The sequence below is a fragment of the Schistocerca nitens genome, chromosome 3 (assembly GCF_023898315.1).
Source record: "Schistocerca nitens isolate TAMUIC-IGC-003100 chromosome 3, iqSchNite1.1, whole genome shotgun sequence".
NCBI lineage: Eukaryota > Metazoa > Arthropoda > Insecta > Orthoptera > Acrididae > Schistocerca > Schistocerca nitens.
The window spans coordinates 834,221,628-834,243,917 of record NC_064616.1 but is presented as its reverse complement, the minus strand read 5'-3'; the positions used below and the strand labels follow the sequence as shown (position 1 = coordinate 834,243,917).

The 22,290-nt window shown below is 40.6% G+C and overlaps 1 protein-coding gene across 3 annotated transcripts in view; it reads left to right on the top strand.

The window, feature by feature from the left end:
• LOC126248865 (cysteine--tRNA ligase, mitochondrial) overlaps positions 1 to 22,290 on the top strand; it is a 103,107-nt gene that overhangs the window by 32,721 nt on the left and 48,096 nt on the right. For all 3 annotated transcript variants that reach the window (XM_049950305.1, XM_049950307.1, XM_049950306.1), the window contains one exon: positions 2,259 to 2,472. In XM_049950305.1, coding sequence (XP_049806262.1) covers positions 2,259 to 2,472 — 214 coding nt within the window. The remainder of the gene's footprint in view (positions 1 to 2,258; positions 2,473 to 22,290) is intronic.

Sequence of the window (22,290 nt, the reverse complement as noted above, 5' to 3'; positions counted from 1 at the left end):
CGGTGAGCTAAGACAGAACTACATGTGAACACGATGGCTCTCCAGGAGCCTTATTCTTGTGATGGTCACTTGTTACATACAAGACATCAGAGTAATAACAGGACACAGAAAATCTAAGGCAACCATAATTATAACAAACCAAAAGTGACTATGAAACATATCTTGCACTTATGCACTCAACTCTTTGCCATGGCAGAATTAAAACAAGTCAGACAGGTATTGTTGATTACAACTCAGTACACAGGTGAAGTTGAACCCTACACTAACATGATAAGGCACAAAGGCTTTTTTGCTGAGGAAAAAAATGCCTAGTTATAATGGCACATGTCAATGCCCATTCCAAGATAAGAAAATGAGATAAACTTAACCTATACATCACAAACAATGAGGGACACTCACTAACATATAATGGTGTAGCAGGGTTTCACAGTAATATAAATGCAACTGTATTAAAGAGAAAACCCTTGATGTAATACAAACATGGGAAATTATACCAAATGTGATGCTCAGTGAACAAATCGCAATTCACAAAATTACCATATCAGAAAGGTATACACAATAAAATACAGATAGATGCCTCCTGCTATGTAAAGCAATGTAGAACAAACATTGAGGCATAATTGAACAGTATCATCTAGACAACATACATGGAAGCATAGTCTTCAAACTCTCTGCAATTGCTGATGCCATAGAAAAAGCCAAAAACAAGCAATTAACACACAATAACTGCAAGAGACAGGGAAAACAAACTACAGCAATATAGGGGCAGTGAAACAAGGTATCAGACACTTTTATTAACCACTAAAAAACAACATTGGCTGAATTCATACTGTAACAGGTCAAATGTTGTTCTTCCGCTGTAGTAGAGGTTAGGATGGCAAAGCTGCACCCTATGCAGGTATTTTAGGTTCGAACAGCAGACTTGGAGGACAGTAGCCAATCAGCCGGATGTCACGAACTGAGTAGAATACTTGTATTAACCACATGATTTTCTGTACATTGTCTGAGAAGAGTATGCACCCAAGACTTGTGAGCACAGTCTGGTGTTGACCTGTGAACCATGCAGAACAAGGCAGAGATGACATATTGCAGAGCTCACTCTATGGTGTTTGACCTGGATGGCAGTGCTGGGCTGGCAATGGCTTGTGCTAGTGCTGCAAGGCAGAGAGAGAGAGAGAGAGAGAGAGAGAGAGAGAGAGAGTCATCTTTGCAGAACTGCTCTGCAGACAAAAGTTTTAAATTCTCATGCATAGCACTTACTTGCTGCAGTTTTGCCTTGAAAATGACGGAATTGTCACCTGGTCAGAATATGGGTGGTTGTCAATGATATCACCCAAGTACATTCTTGTAAGTTATTTGAAAACTGGTTATTTGATGGAGAAAACATAGAATTAATGTCTCACTGCCTGTATTCACTTGACTTACCATGTTACAACTTCCTTTCGTTCCCGTATGCCAAATAAAAAATGAACGGACAGTGATTTTCATCATCTCGAGACCTTTTTGAATCCTTACAAAATCATGTTTTTTATCTATCAACATCATATTGGACAAAATGTTTCCAAAATTGGTTGATAAATCCTTGGAGAACCAATAACACAGTTTATGCGGAAACGTTTTCCTTGCATTGTTTTTGTAAAAAGTTAAAAAGAAGTCCCTTGTATTGTTTCCATTAACTTGAAAAATCCAGGCAGTCATTTATTTTGTACTCAGTCTCTCATGATTTTTGTATCAGGTATTTCATGGAGAGAAATATTTGGTTTCAGCTTTCTTCTTATGGGTTCACTGTTTAATAATCTCAGCAGTTTTTAGTCTTTTACGTGTTTCTTGAGAAATTAATATCTGAAATTATTTATTTGTTTTGTTACTTATAAAAAGCAAAGTGCCAATCTTAAGACTGATTTATACCAGTCAAACAAAAATAAATATTGTAAATTTAAAACAGGGAATGCATGTTGACACCAACATGAAAGTAACGATCTTGAAGGTGTACTTTTAACTTGACAATGAAGACTTATTGCTATGTTACACAAAAATGCACTTGTAAATCCTTAGTAATAGATGTGACTGGTAGCAATTAAATTATAAATAATAAATAAGAAACTAATGTTAATAGTTCCCACTAATGTCCAATTATTGTTGTATAATTTTCTTTGTACTTGTAGAAATTAAATACCTACATTCTCAATTATTCATTACATGGTTGTCCTTTTAAGAGATCGTGGAACTATTAATGTTAATGCAGGTTTTTGTTTCAGGTTCTGTGTATTTTGATGTTAAGAGCTTACCAGGTTATGGTAAACTTGTTCAGGTTGTTATTGATGAAGCAGAAGAGATTTCTAATTCTATGGAGAAGAGGTCTCCTCAGGACTTTGCTTTATGGAAAGGGTCAAAGGAATATGAACCATTCTGGCTAGCACCTTGGGGAAAAGGCCGACCTGGTTGGCATATCGAATGTTCAGCTATTGCAAGGTACTCTTATACTATACTTATCATTTGATCTGACTATAATATACTGCACTGCTCGGGTTAAGACAAAACTGTAGGGAAAGTTGTAGTAAAGGTCTTGAATCGAATTACACACCAGTAAGTGCTTCCAGATGTTCAGAGCAACTTTATATTGTTTACATCTAATGAACACATTTTGAATTGCTTTTGAATATGCAACATAAAGCTGTGGAGTCTGAATGGGTCATGGTAGAGGTGCCGAAACATTCTGTTATGGATCGGGGTTTGGTACACATGGATAAAACAGCAGTCAAGTAGACTGGAAGTAATAACACATTTATTCAAGGTACAGTTACAGGAAGAGAGAAGACTAGCAGGTAACTGTACAGTTCAATATGGGTTACAGGAAGAGAGAACACTAAGCAAGTAACCATATAGGAAGTTACTAAAGGAGATAACACCAGGCAGGTAACTTGTTGAAGGAGCAATTGGAGCATTAGGAGTGAGACGTAGAACGGGGCGTAGATCTGTGAGTTGGTTTCCGCTGAGAGGATTCATCAGTTTGGTAGATGTCAGCACTGGTCAGGAGTTACTCCAGGTGAGTAACCGCAGAGTGGTCAGTGCAATGGCCCATCATAACTCCCGGCATAGTCTGTTCTTGGAGGCAGTGTGCTGGCCTGGGTACTGCTGAGACAGCAGTATACAGCACAGACTATTTTCAGGCGCATGACTTGTGAACAGAAATAGCTCCATGCTGGCTGCACCTGCAGTCGTCAAAATGAATCCCATCAGGTGGCAAGAGTAGTGCCTTCAGTGGTGGTGTCCTGAGTTCCTGGTGATAATAAACCACATTGTGTTTGTTGTTGTGCTGGCTGCTCCCTGGAACTGGTATCATCAAGCTGGTGTACCCCTCCCATCTTGTGGGGAGAAAGAGAAGGTGGCACCCACCGGATGCTGGACAGAGGAGTGTCAATAGGTTTCTACAATGGAAGCAGTGCCGCCTCCTGCATGATGTGGGATGTTCGTTTGTGTCTGGGGTGCCAATGACGGTCATAGCCCTGACCCCGGAACTGCTACCTGAGGTTGAGAGATGTCATGATGTGGATGTTGTGGAAAGCCCAAGTGTGACAGCAAGCAATGGAGCGACCAAGAACGGGTGCAACTTAAAAAAGAAACATATTAAGACTAGGATGTTGCAGGACTGATGACATAGAGCAGTCAGGAAGGAATGTAGAAATGAAAAAGGTGGAGCACTGGAGGAATCAGTTGAGTGTGAAGCTGCCAGAGGATCCAACATGGAGAAAGCATGGCAGGGAAAGGGCATGCACACTGGAAGAATGCTTCATTGCATTTGTGCCGCTCTGGTATGCATGAGAGAGCACGGGAAGGAAGAGAGTATAATTCCAGAGAAAGCAGTCTGTTGAGTGCTTATTGCCAGAGTGGGCACAGACACATGGAAAAAAATGGCAGAGCTCCAGAGCATGCATAAGAGCCCAGAAGGGACTAATGGGATAAGGAATGAGGAATGAATGGTCCTGTGGATCTGAGGCAGCCAGCAGGACGATGACGGTGAACCGGACTCATCGCAGGCTGGCGGAGCTGTGGGTACCAGATGACCCTGTAGGCCAGAAGACCCCAGAGGCCAGATGACACCAGAGATGGATGGAGGGTGACTGCAGAGGGTCTGATGCAGCAGAATTGAGCTGGAGCCCCTTGGCCAGCTGATGTCTATAGCTATGCCCCCCTCGAGATGAGGGCCTGATATGGCTGTGACATGCATGTGCAACAGGAAGCAGCATCATGTGCAAAGAGGGCTGAAGGTGGATGTGGGACAGATCTCGATGCTGCTGGAATGTACTCCAACCCTGTCTCCCAGAAGCTGTAAGACATCAAGAGTAACAGGTGTGAAGATCATTCAGAAAAGGCACAAGAGAGTAGAAGCCATACTAGATCAAGGGAGAAAAACAGAGACAGACCAGAGGTAAACAGAGAGCTTGGTGTGAATAACTGATAAGAACGGAAAAAGGCAGCACTAGAGCCAAACAGGCAAAAGTTGGCAGACTTAGTCAGCAAGTAGAATCTTCACTAAGCACAACTGAGGGTGAAAATGAAGTATATCATCACCAAACCATGTAAGGGATGAGTCTTGGAGAAGCAGCACTGGAGCTAGTGAAAAATTCACTATCACACCGCTAGTTTTTCTGTCTGAAGCATTACCACTCTCAAGAAGGTAGTATTCTTGGCTATAATGTTCTAATGCAGCAGGGAGCAGCATTGGATGGCTGGAGAGGGTGGCAACTGGATGGCAGATGAGACTGGGATGCTAGGATTGTCACCAGTTGTGTTACACGGACAAGAATGGAGCAAAGAATTTGGTGACCCTTGGTGACAACAATGAAATGGATAGAGCACCATGGAAACTGTGTTGCCACTAATGAAAAGAGATGTCTAAAAGAAGAGTTTTATCCTAAGTGCCCATCTGTTATAGTGGACAAGCCTACAAGCCTGTGAGAGTGATCCAAACTTTATCCTCATTGCCAATCTTCAAAACAGTGACTCCATCGGAAAAAGATCACCCATGGCTGCAACCTGTAGAGCAACAGGAAGCAGCATCGGAGCAGGGAGGCAGTGGCCAGATGGTGAATGAGAGGAGAATGCTGTGGGGCTGTAACTATCCTCGTCACCAATCTATTATGGACTGGGTTTCAGTACATACAGATTAAACACCAATCAAGTAGACTGGAAGTAATAACACATTTATTCAGGATACAGTTACAGAAAGAGATCACACTGAGTGAGTAACAACACAGAGAGCTATGAAAGGAGGTAACATAATGCCAGTAACTCTGTTGACGGAGTGTGATGGTGCCCTAGCTGTGAGGCATAGCACGGGCCTAGTTCTGCAAGTTGGTGTCCACTGAGAGAAGGATTCATCAGATCAGCGGAGGTCTGTGCTGGTCAAGATTTACTCTGAATGAGCAACCACAGAGCAGTTGGTGCAATTGCCCAGCGTAACTCGTAGTGAAGATTGGCATAATGAAGATTGGCTTCTTGGAGGCCATGCACTGGCCTAAGTACTGCTGAGGCAGTGTGAGCTATTTTCACACACATGATTTGTGGAGGGAAATAGTCCCAAGGTGGCTGCACCTGTTGTCATCTACAGGATCGTCACAAGGTGGCAAAAGCAGTGCCTGATGTGGTGGTGTCCTGCATTCCCGACGATAACAAGCCGCATTGTATGTGATGTTGTTGTTGTTGTTGTTGTTGTTGTGCTAGGAGCTGTTATCATCGAGCTGGCTTGCCAATGCCTGTGCAGGAAGTGGATGATGCCTAAAGCTTAGGCCAGCTATGAGACACAGGTGTGCATGTGTTGCAGTATGGTTGTAGTGCAGATGTGAATACTGCATCCCTTCTTCCTTGGGGAGAAGGTGGTGGAGCCACCGTGGCTTATGTAGCAGCAATGCAGCATTGGAGTCAATACCTGCCAGTATAGTCATTGTTTGCCAGTGCCTACTGTATGGCCATGGGCAATAGTCAAATGAAAAGTGTCATTGCCTATCATGATGTCAGAATATAATTATGTACCAGATATGTTTCTGATAGGTCTCTAAACTTCAGTGGTATGCAGGGAAAGAAGACCCATCTATATGTCTATCAGTATCAGAGTACTGGAAGAATCAACTTGTCTATGGTTATGAAGTTGTTTGCACTATGGAGGAATTTAACCACGTAGATTGGCCACGTGATGCATAATACCAGTTGTTTCAAGCTTTGGGAAGATTGTAATATGAAACTCACAGTGTAAATCTATGAAGCTTCTTACTGGGCTGCTGGTTTTTCCCAGAATTAATAAATTAACTCATTTAGTGAATGGCTTGGTTCAAACATTTTGTCATTGATGCAGGTTTGGTGACTTACACGTCTGATGTTTTTAGTGTAGCTGGGTCTCAGGTGTCTTAAATGTAACAGTTTTGTATAGGTGTATGTAATGAGTGTATGTATAGTGTAGTGCTGTCCTTGTATTATTGGTAAGGAGAGAAGGGAGACGGTGAAACAAGGTGCTGGCACATAGCCTACTCATCTCACAACCAAGCCAAATGTCCCCAGCTGATAGCTGGATCTCTGACAATGGTGTCACATGCCCTCACTCCATAAGACACTGTAGAGAGGTTTGGAATTAAACACAGGACTTCGACATAAAGTCTCGTGATCAGGAAGTCTATACCATCACCTCTCCTCCTTTTGCCAGCCAAAAATTGGTGATGAAATTTTTTTCACCACCCTGTTTCAAACCAGCTACCTCATAGTCAGGAGAAACTGCACAAGAGTGCATTTATAACCTGAGCTACAGGTTTTAAGGGCAGAGGGAAAAAAGGGCCAAGGTTTGCCCAGGGAAAAAAAAAACCTCTGTGATAGTCTGGATGGGGTAGTAAGAGAAGTAGCAGATTACTTGCTGCTTGCGACAGATCATGCAAGAGTAGGTTATGTTAGTACTGGGTAACATGCATCAATACCGTGTCAGAGCTAAAGTTCGTTATTGTAAAGGCAATCCAGTGCAGCAGTGCAGTGTGCTGCGGTGAGTCGTCTTCTGCGCCGTGTTGGTGGAGACTTGGCATAACATCAAGCTGCTATTGATCTGTGGCAGATCGCTGATGTTCGGCCTCTTCTGTTTACTGCATGGTGCAATTCTGCTGCAGTTTTTCCTCAAGCTGGGCCGCATGGTTTCTGTGGGGATGTCTATGACAACCTTTTGCACATTGGTGATGAGTGCTGCCTTCCTTTCTTCAATCTTGGCACTGTCTGTCCCCTTAGCTGTCGGCTTCACTGCCATTGCCACAGGGACGAAGGACATCTTCATGGCGCTGTTCTCCTGCAACACTGCTGGCATGGTCACAGGGGCAGGCACGCTAGGAATCTTCTGCTTGTAGGCGGTATTCTACATAGGTGCAGGAGTGGTCGTCGGGGTTGGCATCCCTGTTGCTGAACGTAGGCATTGGTCAAACACTGTGCACAGTCACCTCAAGGTCTCCTCATTCTCTACAGAGGTAGCTCTCTTTGCTGCCATGAGGGCCGCTGTGGCTTCCTCCATGGCGGTGCGGATGTTGATGTTGCTGTTCTTCTCAGGGGTGTGAGCTACATTTCAACCGTCCGCCTTGGCAGTCATCCCCGCGGCTGGCACGGGGAGCTGCTTCTGCACTGTCCCTTAGCTGTGCCGGGCTGGTTTGTGTCTATCGTCAGTGCCGTCATCGTTGTATTCGTCTTCTCTGCTGCATTGCCGCAGCCACCTCACTGCCTTCGGCACGCTTGTGGCTTAAGAAAGCCTACCAGCTGTGCCAGCTGGTGACTTCTAATCCACCACACCGGGTGCAATTTGACAGAACTTCTCTGTTGCACTTGTAGGTGCAGCTGTCACGCTCGCCAGAGCACTTGACGCACCGCGCTGCGTTGCAGTACTACTTGGTGACATTGCTCTCTCGCTGGCACTTGAAGCACTTGGGCTGAGGGTCCATGCCAGACAGGAGAGCTTCTACCATAACAAGGAAGTCCAACAGGTTCCGCAACAGGAAGCTGTCACCCACGCCGTCAGCCGTTTGCACGGTCATGGCATAGAGTAGCAGTCTCCTCCTGTTCATCCAGTTATGCAACCTTGCGGCCGCTTTACCGAGACTGGCATGCAGCAGCCCTTCTTGGAGCACTGCCTCATTGCAGCACCTAGGTAGCCACCTTAGAAATGCCTTGGTCGTCTTCATTCTTCCGGGGGAAGGCATCTTCTCACACTTCGGTGGCGCGTCGACGATATGGGTGGCCACAGCACTGTTTATCACCCTTTTGTCAGCAATGTTCGCTGCCAGCGCAGAGATCAGTGAGCCTGAATCGCCAGTCTTGTAGACCACCTTGTTCTTGGCACAACTTGTAATTAAGTCAAACAGCACTTTCCACATGCCTCTGTATTTGACATACAAATGGGGGATAGACTATGACTTGTTTTCGTGAGTCTTCTCCCCACACTGAATCAGAGCTACTTTAAATAGTGTACTGTGGAGCTAGACTCATACCTGTCCAACAAGTTCAGCCTTGTGCAGAAAAGAAACCTCTGAAACCATGTGAGAATGCACTGTATGTGGATTTCACTGATGAAATCTTCTTGTCTTGTGCTCTGAGTCACAGTGTCATTTTGGAGCAGTTTTTCAACAATTTCCTACTCATCCAATTCAGATTTTTAAAATAATGGTTTACTTACAGTAACATGTGTTACTCATTCTCTAAAAAGATTACATCTTGTGTTCTTCATGGTTTATAGGAAATGAGTAAATGTTTGCTTGTTCTGTGTGGAAGAAGGTGTGGGTGCTGAGAGTCAGCCGAGATTTTGGCCAGGTTATTATGGAAATGAAGGATGTGTTGCAAGTTGTTGTTTACAAAAACTGGCACTGTGGGGAAGAATACGGGTGGCACAGGTTGTAAAGCAGCAGCTGGAATAGAGCATATTGTGCTCAGCAATGTGTTCCATTACTGGTTGGTTAACTCTGTTCTTAGGCACAACTTATGAGTGACCATTCACTCAGTTGCGTAATTGACTGGTGGTCACGTCCACTCAAAATGCTATGCAGTAATTGTAGCAGAGCACCAGCAAGACTTAGCTGGCTTCACAATGGGCCCTGCCCTTAGTGGGATAGGATGAGCCTATGATAGGACTGGAGTTAAATGTGCTGGGTGGGTGAATTAGGCAGGCCTTGCATGTAGGTCTTCCACAGGGGTATGACCCATGTGACAAGGGACTGGGAGTAGGTGTGGCATAGGAATGGACCAGGGTATTGCATAGGTTGGGTAGATAGCAGAATACCACTTTAGAAGGGATGGGAAGGATTGTGGCAAGGATGTCCCTCATTTCCGGGCACAATGATAGACAGCCAAAACCCTGATGAAAGACATGATTCAGTTGTCCCAGTCTGCGGTGATAGATTAGATTAGATTAGATTTACTTTCATTCCAATTGATCCGTAGTGAGGAGGTTCTCCAGGATGTGGAACATGTCAGAAAAACAACAATACATGACAAATATTTACAACTAAAACAAATAAGCTAATGTACCATTCCACAGGTCCCAAGTGGAATGATCGTCATTTTTTAATGAACACTAAGAGTCATTTTACAAATACTAATGCACTGAATTTAAAATAAAAAAGTTTTTTATTTATTTATAAGGTAATAAACATGTAATACAACTACTGTAATACTTATTTACAATGAACACATTACTGCACTGAAATTGTGCAGAAGTTATGTTGTACTTATATACAAATCAGTTGGTTTTACTAAGAAATTCATCAATGGAGTAGAAGGAGTTGGTCACCAATAAATCCTTTAGGCTTCTCTTAAACTGAATTTCATTGGTTGTTAAGCTTTTTATGGCTGCTGGCAAGTTATTGAAAATGTGTGTTCCTGAATAATGCACACCTTTTTGTACTAGACTAAGTGACTTTAAATCCTTGTGAAGATTATTTTTATTCCTAGTATTGATTCCATGAATTGAGCTGTTGGTTTGAAAAAGTGATATATTTTTAATGACAAATTTCATTAAGGAATAAATATATTGGGAAGCAGTAGTTAGTATCCCTAGTTCCCTAAACAGGCTTCTGCAGGATGTTCTTGAGTTCACACCACATATAATTCTTACTGCACGTTTTTGTGCCCGGAAAACTTTAGCTTGGCTTGATGAATTACCCCAAAAAATAATCCCATATGACATTATGGAATGAAAGTAAGCATAGTATGCCAGCTTTTTCATTTTTATATCCCCTATGTCTGACAAAATTCGCATTGCAAACAGAGATTTGTTAAGACGCTTCAGCAGTTCTGTGGTGTGCTCCTCCCAGTTGAATTTATTATCAAGCTGTAATCCCAAGAATTTAACACTGTCCACTTCGTCTATCTTCTTGTCATCGTATGTTAGACATATACTCTTGGGACACCCCTTACAAGTTCTGAACTACATGTAGTGTGTTTTTTCAAAGTTTAGTGACAAAGAATTGGCTAGGAACCAGTGATTAATGTCCACAAATATTTTATTGGCTGATCTTTCTAAGACTACACTTGATTTGCTATTTATTGCAATGATTGTATCATCGGCAAACAAAACAAACTTGGCATCTGGTAATGTTACTGATGAAAGGTCATTGATATACACAAGAAAAAGTAAGGGCCCCAAAATGGAACCTTGTGGGACCCCACATGTAATTAGTTCCCAGTTGGATGATGCCTGATAGCTTGATACATGTCTCTTTCCTAATAACACCCTTTGTTTCCTGCCAGAGATATAAGATTTGAACCATTTTGCAGCATTTCCTGTTACACTATAATATTCTAGTTTACTTAAAAGGATATTGTGATTTACACAGTCAAATGCCTTTGACAGATCACAAAATATACCAGTTGCCTGCAATTTTTTGTCTAATGAATTAAGCACATTTTCACTGTAAGTGTAGATAGCCTTCTCAATATCAGAACCTTTTAGAGATCCAAACTGTGACTTTGACAGTATGTTATTTGAGATAAGATGGTTATAAAGACGACTGTACATTACTTTTTCGAAAATTTTTGAGAATGCTGGCAACAGTGAAATTGGACGGAAATTTGATGCTATTTCTTTATCTCCCTTCTTAAACAGTGGCTTAACTTCAGCATATTTCAGCCATTCAGGAAATATTCCACTGATAAACGACTGGTTACACAGATAGCTTAATATGTTACTTAGCTCAGAATCACATTCTTTAATTAACTTTGTTGATATTTCATCATACCCACTAGATGTTTTTGATTTTAAAGATTTTATGATGGACATTATTTCTGTTGGGGTAGTGAGGGTCAAATTCATATCATGGAAGTTACTTGAAATGTCTGGTCTAAGGTAATCCATAGCAGCATCTACCGAACCTGAGTGGTGAGGAGGGCGCTACTTAGTAGCTGTTCCTTAGGTGTGGTTGGAGGGTTAGAGTTGTGTGATCATAGGGTGCAGAAAATCTATTTATGGACTAGCTTTTGAGGGTATTGTCTGTCTAGTGAGACCTTCATCATACTGGGTAAGGGAATTTTCATCACGGCAGATGCGCTGTTCACACATGCTCAGACTATACGGAAGTGAATTTTTGGTGTGGAAGGTTTGGCAGCTATCAAAATGCAGATACTGTTGATGTTTACTGGGCTTGAAGGGGGCAGAGGTATGGATGGAAGCATCAGAGAGGTAGAGACCAGTGTCCAGCAAGGTAAACTTCTGTTTGAGGAGGACCAGGTCAAGCAAAAGAGAGAGTAGTGGTAGATGCTGTGTAGGAATGAGGATTGGGTGTGTTGGTTTTGGGTCCAGATCATGAAGATATCATCAGTAAACTTGAACAAGAGACTAGGAAGGTTTCCTCTAGATGCCTCATAAACAGATTGGCGTAGGAGATTGCCATGCAGATCTCCATGGCCATGCCACAGATTTATGTATATCTTCCCTACAAAGGAGCATTAGTTATATGTGAGAATGTAATTAGTTAAATGCATAAGGAATGATGTGGTGAGTTTGGTGGGATATCACTGACTGGTCACAGTCTGGTAAATCCTGCATTTGATTCAGCTGCTTCCGGAGTCTGCCTCAGGATCATTCTTCCAGTTCATCAGCTGGTTCAGTAGCTGGTCTGTTTACTCATATAAACTAAGTCTCCAACTCAATATTTTGGTATTACTACTCTGTGTTCATGTTGAGTGGCCTGCTGGAGAAATGACTCATGGTATTGAGCCTTTACATACTTTCATACTTCATGTAGTTTGCTGTCTAAGTCTCTGGCATGTTCATTGCTGCTGCCCCTTGCTGACATTGCAAAATTAATCGGCAAAATCATTCATCCACCATAAGTGGTTTCGTAAGAGCTGAGCTGCATGCTGGTGTGTACCTTTAGGCAGTGAGCACTGAACATATATCATATACAGGGTGGTCAGAAACAGTCTGAAAAGCTTATAAAGGTATTTGCGGGGTAGGTTGTGCTGAGACATAATTGTTAAGAAAAAAATTGATATGTTGCTCTGTTTCAGAGTTAGTTAGCACTGAAGTTAGTAGCTGATCAGGCCATTGGTTGCACATATTCAAGTGGCCTGCCAGATACAATTAGAATCAGTTGTACTCATAGCATAGATAATAATGTATGAAATTGCTCAGCATTTGGCTTGAGTTTAGTCCTTACTACCATCTCATGTCCAATTTTTGTATCACTATTGTGTTCAGTTTTAGGAAACCAAACGAAGAATGTTTGGTGAAGCAGTGTCCAGTGGGCCGCTTGAAGTTACACATACAATGGTCTGTTGATTGGCTAACTTCAATGCTAATTAACTTGGAAATGACACAATGTATTGAATTATTTCTTAATAATTATTTCTCAGCACAAATTACCCTACAACATTCTTACCAGCTTGTCAGACTGTTTCTGAACACCCTGTACATGTGTCCCATGAGTCATGCTTACTGATAGCCACTGGCAGCTCGTGCAAAATTATACCAGTGTGCTACAATGTGATGGTCTATAGTATTTTGACTTACAATGGTAGTAATCAGAATTAAATTTATTATATGAATTTTGTGTGTATAAACTGAATTGTTTAAATATATTTAAATTTTATAATTAATAGTTTAACATTGTGAGGAATAAAATAAAATGAGGGGGAGAAAAGGTTGGTATCTGCAGGAATCAAACCGATGTCAGCAAATTACCAATCTATGCTTCAGACCACTTGCCCACAGTGGAGTCATGATAATGCTGCTTTAAAAATCCCTATTACTCTACACTTGCACAATATGCTACATGCTATTTCAAATAAAAGTGCTGACTGTTTGAATTCAGTAATCAGTGGCAAATAATTGACTTCAGATTAAATATTTGTTCAGAACATGATCTGCTCTTTCTAAAACCCCCTTGATATTCACCTAAATTACTCTCCATTGTTGTTTCAACTCTGTGTAGTATAATCTTGAAAAATGATGATGTAGTGAATGTACCAATGAAATGACACCTTTCACTCTCCTAGGAGTTTTTCTGTTTTCCAAATTTGCTCAAAGATTAATTTTAGCTCTTTTTTTTTTTTTTTTTAGTAGAGGCCATTCAAATGTTTTGCTGTAATAGTGTTCTCCACTAGCTTTACAAAGTTTTAATAACTTCTCTAATTTCTTTGGTAGATTTTCATGAGTTTTGAGCATTTGAGCTCAAGGATTGGTTCTGGTCATTTAAGATGCTGATCAAAATATTTTGCAAATATTTCAAATTTTTTGGTGTTATGTAAGCCAAACCGGTGAGCCTCGTCCCATGCCCCTCTAGATTTATATTTGAAGTTCGTCTAACTCTTTAAATTTCACTTTCCCTCCAAAGATCTTCTGGAAGAGGGTGTCTTTAGCAGATCATCTACAGAAAACTCTTTCGTACCAAATTTTCTTATAGTCATATCTTTTATCACCATCCAGCCTATAGCCCTTTGACTTATGAGGGTAGTAATTGTAACTAAATCAAATATATTAATTTTACATATGTAAACTGAATTGTTATTTTTAAATTTTTAAATTAATAATTTAACATTTCTGGTAATAAAAACAAAAAAGTTGGTATCAGTAGGAATCGAAATTCACAAATTACGTCTTTGCCCACAATGCCGTCATGACATCTTCTCCTTAAAAAGTCGTTATACTCTGTTTGCACAATACACTACATGTAATTTCAAAGAAAAATACTGACCTGGTGCTGTGAGCAGCGTAACACGTGTAGTACCAGAATGGATGATGTCACATCAGAGCATGCATGGCAGAAAACAGACAGTTGCATTGCTTCTCTGAGTTGATCATAGCGCAGCTAATCATCATTTCAGCACTCAACAATGGTTTCCACTTATCACGAAGAGAGCACTACAAAACATGTTTTTGTCTGTTTTATTTTCATACCAGCACACATTCAAAGGGAGATACCATAATTTTTGTGCCATTTCCATCTCAAATTCGAAGTGAAATGGCATAATTTTAGTACAGTATTTATAGTTTTCTGTAGTACATTAGTACATGACAACCGGCCGCCACTGCTGTCAACTTAGTGATGTTCGATGAACACTTTCCACCTGTGATTCCCCTCCAGATGATCTGGCATAATCCTTAGCTTATCAATTTCCAACAATATGCATACTTCGGTAGTAATTTGGAAGCAAAATTTGTTGTTTCTGTAGTTGATGTGAGGTAGTGTGGCTTACTATGAACACTCCAAACTTTTAGTATATGAATAAGACATCAATATGTACTGAAAAAGCCGGCCGGAGTGGCCAAGCGGTTCTAGGTGCTTCAGTCTGGAACCGCAGGACCTCTACGGTCGCAGGTTCGAATCCTGCCTCAGGCATGGGTGTGTGTGCTGTCCTTAGGTTAGTTAGGTTTGTAGTTCTAAGTTCTAGGGGACTGATGACCTCAGATGTTAAGTCCCATAGTGCTCAGAGCCATTTGTACTGAAAAATAAAAATTACACATTACTTTGGATCATCTGTGACTCTCTGTTCCACTGTTGTCTCTGTTATTTTTATCATTGTGTAGACTTGGAAATATTAATAACTTTGTGTAATGTTCATAGTAGTCTCATTGCAAGTATTCTGAGATCTGAGGGCAGAACTCGATGAGTGACATATTATAAGGGGCATTCAAAAAGAAACAACCAGGAGGCATAATTGAAGAAACCAGTACCTGTATGTTAGAAGTATTGACCCTGGCTATTCAGACACTTGTCCCACTTTGATACAAGGCGGTCAGTTCCGCATGTACAGCTGGATGTCGTCATCAGAGATGAATTGTTTGCCCCTCAGAGCCTTTTTAAGGGGACCAAAAATGGCATAATCACAGGGAGAAAGGACTGGACTGTATGGAGGGTTACCGAGAACCTCACATTTGAATTTCTGCGGAAGTGCTGCGTATGTCGCTTTGCTACACATCACTGTTGCAAATGGACGTTACTCCACAGTACAGACACAAATCAGAATACAGCGAAGAGACATGTCAGTTACCGGATGGACAGTTCATAATTTTGTGGAGGGAAAAAAAAAGTGGGGCATGAGGGAAATTTGAACCCGGATCTCCCCTTTTCGCAGTCCAACTCCGTGAACCCATGACCACAATTCCAGAGTCATTCAACATCACTAAATGTTGCACATGTTGATCTTGGGATTGTTCACTGTTTCTATATTGCTTATTTTTTCCACTGTTCAGTACAAGTTCTTCCTGTTTTCATGCTTGATCTGTGTTCAGTTCTTGACGGGCTACCCAGTGGCCCATCTTAACACTAAATCTGAGGGGGTTGTGATAGGGAGTTTCCCTTGTAAGTAGCTACAACTGGACAACTTGTGTGGTGTAGTGCTAGTAAACTATATACAGAAATCTTCCTCATAAATCAGAATCCCTGCGGTAGCTCTTGGGATTGTTCACTGTTTCTATATTGCTTATTTTTTCCACTGTTCAGTACAAGTTCTTCCTGTTTTCATGCTTGATCTGTGTTCAGTTCTTGACGGGCTACCCAGTGGCCCATCTTAACACTAAATCTGAGGGGGTTGTGATAGGGAGTTTCCCTTGTAAGTAGCTACAACTGGACAACTTGTGTGGTGTAGTGCTAGTAAACTATATACAGAAATCTTCCTCATAAATCAGAATCCCTGCGGTAGCTCCTGAGGTTAGCGTTCATATACAAACAAAAATGTGGTGGAGGCTCCAGTTTATAAAATGTACAGATAATCATCACGCCCAGCTGTTGTATGTGTAGCAGCAGTGCCGCGAATTCTCAGTTATACTCATGAACTTGCTCCCATTCAAACACCGGTATAGTACATTTTACCCGACAACAGACTCAAGTGATGAGTTTTTGGTTGAGCACACAGCAGCGGAGACTGGCAAGTCAAGTCTCCGAGCATACGGAGAGGGTCAGTTCAGAGATGATGTCACAGGACCTGCTGGCGAGCAGAGATCTCCTGGCAGCAATGACAGCACAACAGACAAGTGACAGATAATGTTGATTCCACGTGGACAACTTTTATTCTCTGCCAATGGCCTCATGTGCAATCGCCTGATGTGGGAATGTGCGTACTGAAAGCTGTGAGGTATATGCTAACACATCCTACTTTCATGTGCTGTCTTCATATATACTAAAATCTGTATCTGGAAGAAATTGCATTTTCTGGAAATAATAATAAATAATGGATAAGCCAGAAACCTGTATAATGCAGAAAAAATGTTTTTGTTAAAAGCTGGATAAGATGAAAACTGGAACATATCAGCAGGTTGTTGAAATGCTCACAGTATTTGAAGAGTCACAGGTTCAATGAAAAGTTAACAATTCCATGAATGATGTAAAGAGTAAATATTTTGTTCACTTTATTATTTTACATAATAGGGAAGTTAACTGCAAGCACCACTAATAAATATTAGTTTCAAAAATAGGACCCATAAGGAGATTACAAAATTCGTCTATCATTAAAGAAGTAGTAGCTCTGCTCACTACAATGGTGTTTCTAGCAGATTATTTATATCTTGTCCTGGCTTAATAGGATTATCAATAAGTTATCTTTCTAATTAGTTAATGAACACAGATTGATATATAACAACACCCATCTATAAAACTGGAGATAAGCAAACCTCCTTTAATTACAGACCTCATTTCTCATCTTCCAGTTCACCAGTGCACAAGAAAAATGAACACTTAAATCTTTCCACGCGAGCTCTGATTTCTCTTATTTTATTATGATGATCATTTCTCCCTATGTAGGTGAGCACCAACAAAATATATTCACACTCTGGGGAGAAAGTTAGTGATTGAAATTTCACCAGAAAGTCATGCAGCGAAAAATGCCTTTGTTGTAATGACTGCCACCCCAATTCATGTATCAAATCTGTGGCACTCTGTCTCCTATTTCATGATAATACAAAATGAGCTGCCCTTCTGTGAACTTTTTCAAAGTCCTCCATCAATCCTATCTGGAGCAGATCCCACACTACACACAGTACTCCAGAAGTGAACAGACAAGCATAGTGTAAGCAGTCTCTTTTGTAAAATTACTACATTTTCGATGTTGTCAGCCAATAAATCAGTCTTTGGTTTGCTTTCCCCACATCATTATCCGTGTGATGATTCCAATTTAAGTTATTTGTAACTGTAGTCCCTAAGTATTTGGTTGAATTTATTGCCTTTAGATTTGTGGGATTCATCATGCAACTGAAACTTAGTAGATTCTTTTTACTGCTCATATGGATGGCTTCATGCCGTTCGTGATTTAGACTCAATTGCCACTTTTTGCACCTGTACTGATATCTTGTCTAAATCATTTTGCAATTCTTTTTGATCATCTGATGACATTATATGACTGTAAATGACAGCATCATCTGCAAACAATCTTAAGAGGACTGCTCATATTATCCCCTAAATCATTTATGTAGATAAGTAACAACAAAGGGCCTATAACACTTCCTTGGGGAACACCATATATTACTTCTGTTTTACTCGGTGACTTTCCGTCAGTTATTAAGAAGTGTGACCTTTTGGACAGGAAATCATGCATCCAGTCACACAGCTTAGATGGCACTCCATAGCCACGTAATTTAATTACAAGTTGCTTGTGAGGAACGGTGTCAAAAACCTTCTAGAATTCTAAAAATATGTATTCAATTTGATGTCCCCTGTCAATAACTCTCATTACTTTAAGAGAATAAAGAGCTATTTGTGATTCACAGGAACAATATTTTCTGAATCTGTGTTGGCTATTTGTCAATAAATCATTCTCTTAAAGGTAAAATGAAAATGCCATGTGGCTATGGCCTCCCATCAGGTAGACTATTCGCCTGGTGCAAGTCTTTCGAGTTGACACCACTTCGACAACTTGCAGGTCGATGGGGATGAAATAATGATGATAAAGACAACACAACACTCAGTCCCTGAGCAGAGAAAATCTCCGACTCAGCCGGGAATCGAACCCAGGCTGTTGGGTATGACAGTCTGTCGCGCTGACCACACAACTACTAGGGGCGGACTATTCTCTTCAAGGTGATTCATAATGTTCAAGCACAGTATATGTTCCAAAATCCTACTGCAAATTAACATTTGCGATATGGGTCTGTAATACAGGAGATTCCTCCTCTGTTCTTTGTTGGGTATTGGTGTGACTTGTGCAGCTTTCCAGTCTCTAGGTACAGATCTTTCTACGAGTGAGTGGATGTGTATGGAGCTATTGTATCAGCATACTCTGAAATGACCAGAAGCCTTGCCAGTCTTAAGCGTTTTAAGCTGCTTTGCTGTACCAAGGATATCTACTTCTAAGTTACTCATGTTAGCAGTTGTTCTTGATTTGAATTCTGGAATAGTTACTTGGTGCTCTTTTGTGAAGGAATTTTGGAAAACCGTGTTTAGTGACTCTACTTTAGTGGTGCTGTAATCAATAACATCACCATTGTTATCATGCATTGAAGGTATTGATTGCATGTTGCCACTGCTGTACTTAACAATTGACCAAAATCTCTTTGCGTTTTCTGCCAGATTTTGAGACAGAGTTTCATTGTGGAACCTATTAAAAGCATCGTGCATTGTAGTTCACACTAAATTTGAAGCTTCAGTAAAACTTTGTCAATATTGGGGATTTTGCTTTCTTTTAAATTGGGCATCCTTTTTTTGCTACTTCTGCTGTAGTGTTCTGCCCTGTATTGTGTACCATGGGGGATCAGTGCCATTTCTTATTAATTTATTTGGTATACCTCTTCAATTGCTGTCGATACCATTTGTTTGAATTTAAACCACATCTGGTCTATGCCCACCTACACAGATTGGAAAGAGTGGAGGCTGCCTCCTAGGGAGGTGACAAGCGAACTGTTATCTGCTTTTTTGAATAGATGTATTTTTTGTTAATTTTTGGTCATATGTTTTCACAACCATTTACACTTCGAGTGGGCTGCTGAACTAGTTGTCCAAAATAATTTTCTGAGAAGGCATTCAGTATGATTTTGGATGACGTTTAATGCCTACCACTGACTTTAGACATGTTTTTTTGCCAATATATTGAGGGTAGACTGAAGTCACTGCCAACTATGATTGTATGAGTGAGTGGGGTATGTATTTTAAATGACACTCAAGTTTTCTTGGAATTGTTGAGCACAGGGGGGCTGGTAAAAGGAACCAATTATTAATTTATTCCAGTTGTCAAGTATAAACTATCCATACTAACTCGCATTAACTATCTACTTCAGTTTCAATGTAAGGTGAACTACTACTGATAGCAATAAACCCTCCACCGTCAACTGTATTTAGCCTATCCTTTCTCAACATAGTTAGGTTCTTTGTAAAATTTTCAGCCGAACATATATCCGGATTTAGCCAGCTTTCCGTACCTATAATGATTTGAGATTCAGTGCTTTCTACTAGTGCTTCAACCTCTGGTTCATTTCCAACACAGTCACGACAGTTTACAACTACAATATTGATTGTTCCTATGTCTGCCCTCTTCCTGCGTTCATCCTGCGCCCTTTAAAACTGAAGCCCTTTCTGCATGTTCATGAGACCCTGACAAAATGTAAAGTAAGTCGCTTTTTATGAGAAGCTGTGACAACTCACAGTACTATAATGCTCTACTGCTGCTGCTGCTGCTGCTACTACTACTACTACTGCTGCTGCTGCTAGGGGATCTGTCACTCAGCTGGGGAATCTAACAACTACAAGTGGCTCTTGAAATACAAAAACAAATGTGTGCCATGATGCAAACAGCAGTTCTGTGTACTACACAGTTAATAAAGCACAGAACTCTGCTCAATAAGAAAACAAATATGCATGAAATATATCCGCCCTATTATGAAATATATCCGCCCTATTAGCTGCATGTGCTAACATGACTGCTTCTGGGACAGGGGGGTACACTGGCCCTGGATTGAATCCACCTGGAGGATTAAAGATGAGGAATGGTGTGCCAACCAGCCTGGATGTGGTTTTTAGGCTGTTTCCCACATCCCACTAGAAGTGTATACCTGGCTGGTTCCCTTGTTCTGCCTCAGATACATGCTACACAAACATTGAAAACACTTTCTCACATTCGAACACAGAATTTTCACTATATTCAGGCAGAATGGGTGCCTTGCTTGTGTCCTGTGAAGGTGAACAGAATACATGGCCTTAGCTGTTTGGTCTCATTAAATGCTCAGTCAGAATCAGACTCTTTGTCATTTCCAAACTATTTGAGAAACTTACCTATGACAGAGTACTAACTCATTTATATGAGCAAAACTTGTTAACTGCCACTTGGTTTGGCTGGAATCTTACCTTCATAACAGAAAGCAGAGGACAGACTGTGTCACTGGCATGAAATTAACATCACAGTAGGGGGAACGTAACGTGTTGTGCCACCAGACTTGGTACTGGCCCCATTCTCATTTTTAACCTACACAAATTATCTTCCAGTGACTTTAGTATGGTTCAAAAACTGTAGTGTTTGGTGATAACACAAGAATACTGATCGTTGGTCCAGACTTAATCTTAACAGGCACAGCTCTGTTGATAGCTCAACAGGTCTTCAAGTGGTTCACAGCCAAAAATTCAGCTTAATCTCACAAAGACTCATATTATGCAATTTCAAATGTGCAAAAATGATTTGCTACCATCTGAAACAGACATTAATGCTTATACACAAAATGAAATACTTTGTGTACAATTCATCCAGGTTTTGCCCTTAGAAGTATCTCTCTCATTATACTGACCTAAAGACAACAGTGTTGGCTTATTTTGCACATTTTTGCTCACTGATGTCTTATGGAATTATTATCTGGATTACTCCACCTAAAGTAAATGAAGTAGGTAATCAGAAATAGCAAGCAATACCTTTATTTTGTAAAGTATACACAATCTTAATACGAGACTCAAAATCAAATCTGTGTAGATTTTGCCTCTTTGCGTAGGGTTCAGAGCGGAGTTGTATGATATGGATCGAAGGTGTTTAACATGCTCCCATCGGACCGATGACCCCTCTGTTTGGTTCCCTCCCCCAAATCAACCAACCAACCGTGCTCCCATGCAACTTACAGCAAGAAATCGAGAATCCAAAGCAGTTCAAAAGAAAGTTAAAAACATACATCTTCAGCCACTCTTTCTACAAATTATCTTAATATCTATATTCAAGGATTGAATTGTTCTGTTAGCTACATGGCAAGCAGCTGTATTTGTTGTAAAGATGTGTGACAAATAACGAAGGACTGTAAACAGGGGTTTCTATTTCAGGTGTAGGTAACTATTTTCTTTGAAAAATAGCAATGTAGTTGACTAAATATCAAGCTAAAGCAGCAGCCATTTGACATAAATGAGGAAACAGCAGCATTATTGAAACAACTTACTTTTTAATTTACTTGGTTAAATTTAGCTGTCATAAGCATTAGTAGCATTAAACAATGTAATGACAGTATGTTGTTAATACAGTTAAATATTAGGTTTCTCTGATTTGTCTGTCTGTTGTTAATGAGTCATGCCATGGTTACAGTCAAAACATTTATACAATTGACATGAAAGTATTTAAAAAAGCAGATAGACCTAAATATAAAAATGAACAGTGAAAGTTTGACAGTGCAAGCTGTGTAGATTTTTCATTAAACAAGGGAATTGGAAGTGTTACATATGTAACAATTCGCTTTTCATGGAATGGCCTGAATATATACCTTTACTTGTTCCACATTCCTAAGTTAATCAGTTAATGAGAACAGGCAGTGAACAGTGGACAGGTATATAGAAATGACAATAAATTGCGTACTTAGCTTCTTCAAAACTGACAGACAGAACCAAGCAATTTATC